General features: G+C 45.3%; 1 protein-coding gene across 1 annotated transcript in view; it reads right to left on the bottom strand.

Moving 5' to 3' along the window:
* Window positions 1–8254: 8254 nt before the first annotated feature.
* LOC147115320 (immunoglobulin lambda-1 light chain-like) overlaps window positions 8255–10506 on the bottom strand; it is a 50359-nt gene continuing 48107 nt past the window's right edge. Inside the window, exon 6 of the mRNA XM_085993758.1 lies at window positions 8255–8830. Coding sequence (XP_085849884.1) covers window positions 8697–8830 — 134 coding nt within the window. The 3' untranslated portion in view covers window positions 8255–8696. The remainder of the gene's footprint in view (window positions 8831–10506) is intronic.

Below are 10506 nucleotides of genomic sequence, written 5' to 3'. Positions count from 1 at the left end.
AAATGCGGTCTGGCCAGAGCCTTGCACAGTCTGATCATTACTTCCTCTGACGTGGGCTATTGTAGGTCAACATCCCATTGACTTTGTTGATTGTTGCTCTGCAGTGGTTGGACATGTTGAGCTTTGAGTTTCCTGAGACTCATGGGCCCTGAAATTCAGCTCCCTTGCGCCTGCCGTTGATGCCTCGGGTGGGGGGGCATAAAGGGCTAATCGCCCAGGGGGGGGGGGCGCCTCCCGGGAACTTCGGCAGGGTGCTACTGAGGCGCTAGCCAATAGCGCCGTGCCCCTGCCGGTAGCGCCCCGGCCACTGCGCACTGACGATGACGTCATCACTGTGCGCCACGACCCATTAGCGCCCCGCGAGGTTACCGTGGGTCGCGAGCCGGGCTGACCTCCGCTCACGGGGCGCTAATTAAAGGGAGGTGCGACCGCGACCCGCGCCACCATTTTCTTTTTTCGGCCGACCTCCAGGTCGGTTCTCCGTGGCAACCCTTGGCGTGCTCCGTGGCCGCCATCGCGCGCAGCCCGGCACCGCGCCGTCCTGGTGGGCTAGTGTGGGCCATCGGAGGCCCTGCAGAGCTCGCAGTGTCCCTCACCTTTAACGGAAGGGGTGGGGCGCTGAAACACGTCAGCGCTCCGCAGAGCGGCCGCGTAGCGCACGGGTGCTACCGCGCTTTGCGCCCCCGACACCGCCCTGAGAGGAAGTGGAGCACAGGAGATAGCGCTCCACTTCCTCGCCAGGGCGGTAAGCTAAATTTAGCGGCTGGGGCGGTACTTCTGCGCCGGGCGCTAAATCTCCGGCAATAATTTGGTTACCGCCGTAACCGAATTTTGCCCCATGGCCTCTTTCTACTTCATCCTCAGATATTTCAGCACTATTCATGGAGTATGTGTAATACTTTGTCTCCCCCACCATCTGTAGTCCTTTGCACTTGTCTGCATTCTAAATGCACATATATATTGCTTTCCTTCTTTTACATTCTATCTGCCATTGCTCTGTCCATGTACATAATTTGTCGCACTCAATTTATCATTCCTGATCTGCCTCCTTCACTTCCACAACCTCCTAGTCTGGTACTTTCTGCAGATTGACTAGTTTGCTTTGAGTTTCTGGCACTATTATTAGATTCCCATAGGTTGCAGGGGAGTGACAACTCAGAGAGACACCCAACACTTGCTTCTCTGCTTGCCACTGGAGATTAGTGATCCAAAGCTGGCACAGCTAAAGCACATCGTAGACATCTGGTCTTATGTGGCGACCCAACCTCAAGTGGAGCTGTTTTTAGACTGAAACTTATTCAGTTGGGATTTCGCAGGACAGGCATCGGTGAATGAGTAAGATCCCAGCATTTACACGGCTAAACACAAGTCCCTTATCATATGACATGGCATCTACAAATCTCCATGGAATTAGGGAGCCTGAAGATGCCTAATCTGAGCAAAATGTGCCCGTTTTATAAAAGCTCTTGTGATACCGTGAGCTCACCAGAGATTGGGAACTATTAATTGGAATTCTGGCAAAATTGGACATACGGGACTGCCTGCTGGGGAATGCCAAGTCTAACATCTGGGACTCTGGGCTCTGGGAATCTGCATTAAAGGAAGGCCAATATAAAAGCAGTTCAATTTGCAGAGTGTTAGTAATGGAGGGAGTAATGGCTGGATTTTGCCCGCCCTGGGGAGGCGGGTTTGGAGGCGGGACTGCTGGGAAAATGGCAGAATTTGGGGGCGGGTGCCCAACCCACCCCGTGCCATCTTCCTAGGGGGCAGGTAGCCGTCCCACGCCGGGTCCCATCTCCTTGGAGGTGGGAAGGGGATTACAGCCACTTAACTGCCTGTTAACAGGTGGTTAACAGGCAGAAAATAGGATTATCCCCATTTTGCCCACACAAGTGCGGGCTTCCTTAAGGCTCCGAAACACGCCAGGGTCACCGAGGCAAGTAGTGGGTCTGCGGGGGTCGGTGGGTCCAAACGTGTGCTGTGGAGGTAAGTGATGGGTGCAAGTGTGGAGAGGTGAGTATCTGAGGTAAGTGCAAAGTGTTAGAAAAAGTTTCTTCCTGCAGGCGTCATTCGGTGGGTATGCGGAGAGTCTTGCACCTTCGCGGCAGAGATGACAGATGGCCGTTGCATTCTCCAGTGCAGCAACCATCTAATTTCTGCAAAAGAAAGAGGTTTGATAAGGTCTTGAATTCAAGAACTCATCAAACTACAGAGAATGTCAGTGTTTGACAGATTCACAGAGCTGTCAATCGATAACAATTCATCTGTCAAAAAATGTTGACAGATGAAACATCATACATTGACGTTCTCTGTAACCGTGGGTTGGCCAGAAGTTGATGGAGGCGGGACTGAAACCCGACAAGTGGGAGTCCCGCCTCCAAAAGCTCCCCATTGAGAAAATCCAGCCCACAGACTCCAAATAAAGAGAGCAATCATTTTCAAAACAGCGGGCAGAAATTTGCCTTAATCATCCAGCAAAAGTTTAAAAAGAGACTGGGGCTAGAAAATTAAAATAGTGTCAGACATTCAACAAGAACTGACATTTATAAAAGCCTTCAATGTAACAAACTGTCCCATTGCGCGAAGGTGCCATGGAGACTGAGCCAAAGGAGGAGATATTTGGAGGGGCAACAAAAAGGTTGATTAAAGTGGTGGGTTTTAAGAGGTGGAGAGGCGGAGAGGTTTAAGGAGGGAATTCCTGAGCTTAGAGCGAAGGCTGCCACTGGTGGGGCAAATGGAGGCGGATGCACAAGAGGCCACAGTTGGAGGACCACAGAATTTGGTGAGGAAAGAGACTGAAGGGCAAGAGGAGAACGTGTTCAAAGAATAATTCACCAAAGGCTGAACTTCCTTTGAGAGGGCTGAGGTCCGATGTCCAGGTCAAAGAGAAAATGAGGAAATGGGATTAGCTTAAATTGGATCGTTCGATGTGGAGTCGGCGCTGAGGAGCTGACATTTCTATATTGGCACGGAATTTGCGATGCATTATAATAGCGAACAAACAACGTTCGCTGTTGTTACCCCTTTGAAACTGGCCGTAACTTCAGGATTTAGCACATAGCGCATCCCAACACGGAAATCCTGAAGTTGCGGTCAGTCATTCTCCGACACTGGCTGTGCTGTGTATCTACCCTATCAAATCCTTTTAACATTTTAAACATCTTGATCAGATCACCCCTCCGTCTCCTAAACCCAAGGGAACACAAGCCAAGTGTAAGCAAGGCTTCAGAAAAATATTTGATACCCGCCAAAGTAAGATTCTATTTCCCAATATTGTTGTACTAATAATGTGTCTTTTAACTTTTCACCACTTGTACCTATATTTTCACCGTTTTTTAAGAGTGTGTTTACAGAGAGTGAAGAGAAGGAGGCAGTAAAGGAGAACTGAACTTCTGTACTTGGTACTTAGGTGAGAAAGATGACAATTCTAGAGGAAATTGAACAGAACAAAGATGACCAGGATGTCACAGGTTTACTCGCTGACGTACCCCAGTTACTAGGCTAAAAACTAGAGATTTAAGATTCTGATTAAATTACTAGTAGATATCCTGTTTTGTCAACTGCAGGAAGTTTGTTAATCTGATATCTGTTTGAGCTCCGGAAGTAGCCACAGTGCTCTGAACAGAGTTAAAGCATGAAATAACCGTTTGTCATTCTGTAGAATATTTAATAGAATAATTTAAAAGATCTGCATGTGTTGCTTACAACACATAAACACATGTGTTTCCCATAGCCCTGCATTTTTTCCTTTTCAAGTATTTATGCAATTTCCTTTTGAAAATTACAATTGAATCTGCTTCCACCGCCCTTACAGACAGCGCGTTCCAGATCATAGCAACTCGCTGCATTTTTTTTTTGCCTCATCTCACCTCTGGTTCTTTTGCCAATTATCTTAAATCTGTGTCCTCTGATTACCGACCCTCCTGATAGTGGAAACTTTATTTACTCCTTATTTACTCTATCAAAACCCCTCATGATTTTGAACACCTCTATCAAATCTCCCCTTAACCTTCTCTGCCCTAAGGAAAACAACCCCAGCATCTCCAGTCTATCCATGTAACTGAAGTCCCTCATCCCCGGTACCATTCTAGTAAATCTCTTCTGCGCCCTCTCCAAGGCCTGGGCATCCTTCCTAAAGTGTGTTGGGGAGAATTGGACACTTCAGCTGAGGCCTGGCCAGTGTTTTATAAATATTTAGCATAACTTCCTTGCTTTTATACTCTATACCTTTATTTATAAAGGGGACCCTCACTGTAACACTCTTAGCATTAGTCTGTGAGCGCTCTCCAGTCTGGGTTTAACATCAGCCCCTGAACTCGCTCCAGTCTGGGTTGAACATCAGTTCTGCAGCTGGCTTATTGCCCGTCCAGCAATAAATAACTAACCACATTTTCCGTGACGACTGCAGCAATGAAAACCTCAACGGTCGCTTTTAACCGCGGAATAACTCTGTATTCAGTGAAGTTATTTAATTCGTATCAATAATTCTTAAAAACCCAGTTATTATAAAGTTTGTTATTTTTGTGGAGTTTTTCGTGTGACGAGGGTTTTACACATTACAGAAATGATTTCACTTCGCCCATTTGCCCCGGTTGGTAAACCCGATCATTTTCTGTTTAAATTGAGATTAATGCCAGCGACTGTGTTTAGAGAGAGCGAAAGGCGAAAGAGAGTAAATGAAGTAAAGTAGGAGGAGAGAATGGTGGAAACTCGCGGTAATCCCTCCTCACTTTACAGACAAGTTCCGGCGTTCTCGCTTTCAGGATCATTTGCATTTTTTATACTAACGAATTCGTTACAAAATGAATCCAAAATCGTTCAACTTCGAACCTGGACGATCACCGTTCGCTTATTTTGGGAGAAGTGGGAAACCCCTGAGTTCCAGTGCAGGGTTCGGGGAATTGCCCAGTTTAAAACCGCTGCCGAGGCTCCTGATGTTGGGAATCTGTGTTCCTCACAAACAGATGTGGTTGATGTGAACGGGAGCCGAGTTTTATGGGAAGTAACTTTAGATTCTTTGTGCAGTTGGAACTAACCAGCCCGTCAGTCAGTTACTGGACCGCAGGTTGGGGGAGAGAGTCTGGGTTCGAATGGCGCTTTCTGCACCATTTCTGACATTTGTGCATGTTGAGCCCCTTTACAAAAACAGAAGGCATCGAAAACGATTTAAACTAACCCACCCGTTGGCAGACTGCCGAGATCGGGTACAACGCTGGAGTCACTGGAGAGGAATATTGGGCGGGGCGTAAAACCGGCGTTCCACCCTGGCCAGTTCAGTTAAAATTACCCCCATTACACACCGCAGTCTCACTCGGACAACACGGAGCCGGGTCTGGGTTCATGTCGGGTCACAGGCGGCCAATTTGATCATGCACTTTATTGAAATATTCATGGCATTTTTGTTATGAATTGAGACTGAACCAGTTACTTGTGTTAAATAACGAATTTAATCTCATTAAGGCGTATTAGGCATAAAAATAACGACACACATAGAATTAAACTCAAACAGATCGAGTCAGCGCTGCACAAAACTTTGCCGAAACTGTTAACAAATAAAAACATTAATTTTAATCCGGTTGTTAATGTGCACATGGGGTATAGCAAAGATTTTAAGAGTTGTGCATGTTTTAAATGGGTAACTTTTTTAAAAATCGAGTCAAAGTGCAACTTTACAGAGTTCTGTTTCCAGATTGATATAGAAAAGCGCCACCTTGTTTAATGTAAATCTATCCTTTAAACCCTGAAACCTAATACAAACATTCCCGGTTCTGTCTGAGCCTGGCTGATCTTTTAAATGTTTCATAAACGATCCGAATTACATCGGTTCTGAGGCGCCAGTCGGGTCCTCCTCACTCGGGTCACTTTCCCCGCAGGATCGCTCGCCGCATCTTGTTTGAATAATGTAGCACTGGCCACAACATAACCCTCAACATAACCAAAAGGGCACAACTGAAACAACGAGATCACGACAAACTCGCGGCTGCAGAATATCTTGCTATCTTGGCAGTCATTGAAAACCAGCATGACTCCGGTATCGAACCGGACACCGCGGGATCGAGGACCTCCAACCCGGCCGCGCCAACACAAGCGGCTGGAACTCGTGTCAAACAGTAACCTGCCTGAACCGAATCTGTTTAAAGCTTAAAGTAACTACAATTAAACTGAATGCTCGCAACATTAACACGAGGCTCTTGTTGCAACCTGTGATAAATGTCCCTTTGAGTTGAAACATTAAGCGGACACTGAGAGGGGGGGTGCCAGTATCAGCAAAGAGTGCCCGGGCCCGGTAAGCCTCGGACTGACGGGCGGACACGGGCTCCCTCTCCCGGGCCGGGCAATACCGCCGAGAGAGGCAGGCGGAGCGACCAGCCCGAGCCTGCTCGGTGGTAAATAAATCTGTCTAACTTGGTGAGAATGATGCTGGGAGTTTGCCCATTGTTTTCACGATAGTTGACAGGCAGACTGAGTTTACAGCGTGTATTTAAACTGTGCGATTTACACGTCCGACTGCTGATGTGCGATTGCGGACACTCGATCTGCGCGCTGTGGATAAAGGGCTCCGAACAGTTTCTTAAATATAAAACGCTGATCAGTTTTTCATCCTTTTGATTTGTGACGGTTCTATACGTGTTTTAAGGGAGGATTTTATCAACACGATTCACTGCAGGGCAAAGTCCATTGGGATATAAGAACTGCCGAGGTAGCACGGTGGCATAGTGTTTAGCAGTGTTGCCTCACAGCGCCAGGGACCCGGGTTCCCGGCCTCTGACTGTCTGTGTGGAGTTTGCACATTCTCCCCGTGTTTGCGTGGGTTTCCTCCCGGTGCTCCGGTTTCCTCCCACAGTCCAAAGATGTGCGGGTTAGGTTGATTGGCTATGATAAATTGACCCTTAGTGTTAGGGGGATTAATTTACAGGGGTAGGGTGGGATATGTGTTGGTGTAGGGGTTACGGGGATCCGGTGGGATATGTGTCGGTGCAGGCTCGATGGGCCAAAATGGCCTCTATCTGCACTGTGGGGTTTCTGTGATTTCTGTGAATAAGAGAACATTACATACTTCCAAAATATGTATTGCACTTTGAATCATGAAATTATCTGCGAAATAACATTAAATGCAGTTCAAATGAGATGTGTAGTGGCGATGGCGTGACTGATGCCAAGTTGGAACATTATTCACTTCAAGAAACTTACTAGAAATCATCTTAAATAAAACGTTCTCAATTCAGAATTAATGGACTGTCTCAGTGCTGCTGAATCTTGTCAGCAATTTTATACCAAGTCCGTAGCAGCACTCTCGGCTAAAGAGAAAGTCATTATTTCTAAAAAAAATAGTAGTTCATTTGGAATTAATGATCCTGATATTTTAGTGAGAGTCAAGCCTGGCTCAGTACCTGTCAATTCTAAGTCAGGCTTACATTTCGGTGCAGTGCTGAGGGAGTGCTGCACTGTCGGAGGTGCCTTGGGATGAGACATAAAACCAGGCTCTGTCTCCCCTGTCAGGTGGATGTAAAAGATCCTCTAGCGCTGTTTGAAGAGCAGGGAGCTCTTCAGGTGGGTCCTGGCCAACATCCCTCCCTGAAACAACACCTAAGACAGATTAGCTGGTCACTTATGTGGGGCTAGTTGTGTGCAAATTGGCTGCCCCTTAAAAAAGTGTGATTAATTTCAAGTGGGCGTCACTGGCAAGGCCGGCATTTATTGCCCATCTCTAGTTGCCCTGAGAAGGTGGTGGTGGGCCTTCTTCTTGAACCGCTGGTAGCGGTTCGATACAACGGAGTGTCTTGCTAATCCGCTTCAGGGGGCAGTTAAGAGTTAACCACATTGGTGTGGGACTGGAGTCACATATAGGGCCAGGCCAGGTAAGGACGGCAGGCTTCCTTCCTTACATTAGCGAACCAGATGGGTTTTTTTACAACAATCCCACAGCTTCAAGGTCCTTTTTAAAGTGATTTTTATTGCCAATTTTTGTTTTAAACTCACCTTCCCTAGATTCTTAGTCCCGGTCTCTGGGTTACTAGGCCTGTAAAATGACCACTACACTACAGTACCCGTACTGGGTGAATTCTGTGATGTGATTTTCTTAGCATCAGATTTTATTGGTTTAAGTCGAGTCCTTACAGGAGTGAGCTGGGGTTGTTTGGGTTGCCTTTTGCTTAAAACAGTGCGAGTCTGTTGGTAATGTATTTTTTAAGCCACGGTTTTTAAATCGCCGATCACTGTCCCGCAGAGAGGAAAGCACAAACAACATATCAAATGAGATTGAAAGATTTTTTTTAATTGTTGTCCGATTTACAGAATGATAAACGTAGAATAAGAGAAATATGAGATAACGAAAGCCAGCAATTTAATTGAAGGCAGCACTCACAAAAGGCAGCACTGGAATGGACAGTAACAAACTCACGCAAAGATCAGCAATTCCCTCTACAAAAATATCGCAGATATTTGATTAAGAAGGTGCTGTTATGTTCAGTTATCTTGCACTAGAGTGTAATCATTTGAAGATACACCTCAGCTCCGATCATTAGCCTCACACACAAGCCTGGAAATAAAACCCACCCTGGATATGTCTACACAGCAATTGTAAGCTGTCGACAACAAGTACAATCTCTCGGGATAAACAGGAAAACATAGCAAAAAGCTTACACCAAAGACAGGTCTGTCATCAAAATTTTACAACACGTGTTTATTGATACCAGTTAAAACGATTTCTTCACATCACGGTACTCCGCCTTGTAAAGGATGAATGAGATGATCCCGCAATACGCCACACTCTTCATCAACAGGAGCGTGTATGTAAATGTCGCCACCTGCAGCGAACTCAAAGGCGGTCCTGTGCAACATGAAGAAACACAAAAGTCGTCAGTTTCTAATTCATTAACGCGCATTAGGGTTTCTGAGGAATGGAGGGTATGCTGGGTGGGAAAATGGGTCGTTTGGAAAAGTAACAAATAACGGGCAATGGTGCAGGTAACATCGCTTGTTAAACCACCCTGGGGCAAAGCATGAATCTCGAAGATTTCACAAAGTGCATGTAACTATGTTAGCATCTCACTGACTGTAAGTCTATTTAACACCGGATTGTCAGTAACCCCATACTTGCCAGTCTTGAGCATTTCAAATTTGAAACCCTGGGGACAAACTACTTCCGGTGGCTAGAAATGAACCCCAGTGCTTTGTTTGCTATTTAATGGCCTCATTAACCTGCATCGCTACTTTTAGTGATTTCTGTATCTGTACCCCCAGATCTCTCAACTCCTCTACCCCATTTAGACACTTATTTTCCGAGGAGTATGTGGCTTCCTTATTCATCCTACAAAATGTACCACCTCACGCTTATCTAAATTGAAGTTTATTTGCCAATTAGATGCCCATTCTGCAAGTTTATTAATGTCTTCCTGTAATGTATCAGAGTCCTCCACTGTATTAACTATACCCCCAATTTGGTGTTGTCTGCATATTTTGAAATTGCACTTCCAATTCCTGAGTCCAAATCGTTTATGTAAATGGTGAACAACAGTGGTCCCAGCACCGATCCTTCTGGAACACTACTTCCCACCTTTTGCCAGTCTGACTAACTACATTTTTTTGTAGCCAGCTTGCTATCCATTCTGCTATTTCTCCCCTGACTCCATATCCTCTGGCCTTAGTCATGAGTCTACTATGCAGTATCTTATTAAAAGCCTTTTGAAATCCAACTATATTACATGTACTGCATTACCCTTGTCTACTATTTCTGTTACTTCTTCAAAAGAATTCAATAAGGTTGACCTTCCCTTTTGAAATCCCTGACTATTATTTATTATATTTTCAGTTTCTAGATATTTTTCTATTACATCTCTGAGTAAAGATTCCAGTAACTTTCCTACTACCGACATTAAGCTGATTGGTCTATAGTTCCCTGGACTTGTTCTATCTCCCTTTATAAATATAGGAATCACATTAGCTGTCAGCCACTCTGGCACTATTGCCTTTTCTAATGAATTTATATATATATATATATAAAACAGTGCCTCTGCTATCTGGCCCCTAACTTATTTTAATATGCACGAGAGCAATCCATCCGGACTAGGGGTCTTATACAACAACAACTTGCATTTATACACCTTTAATGTAGTAAAGCGTCCCAAGGGTTAGGGTCACAGGCGCGTTATCAAAAAAATTGACACCAAGCCACATAATGAGATATTAGGCCAGGTGAGCAAACGCTTGGTCAAAGAGGTAGATTTTAAGGAGCATCTTAAAGGAGGAGAGAGAGAAGTAGAGAGGCGGAGAGGTTTAGGGAGGGAATTCCAGAGCTTATCCTCTCTAAGTTTGATTAGTTTATCAATTATCTCCCCACTTTCTATCTTAAATGTTTTTATATATTTGTTGATCTCTTCTTCTAGTCTCCTGTCCAACTCCCTGGTAAATACCGAGGCAAAGTAATTATTTACTATTTCTGCCATTTCACTGTCATTACCTGTGAGTTTATCGTGTGTATCCCTTTGTGGCCCTATCCCTATCCTG

Source organism: Somniosus microcephalus, chromosome 7 (assembly GCF_052327205.1).
Source record: "Somniosus microcephalus isolate GS21.2 chromosome 7, FLI_Smic_1.0, whole genome shotgun sequence".
NCBI lineage: Eukaryota > Metazoa > Chordata > Chondrichthyes > Squaliformes > Somniosidae > Somniosus > Somniosus microcephalus.
Note: the sequence above shows the minus strand (reverse complement) of the source record. Positions and strands in the feature narration are given on the sequence as shown.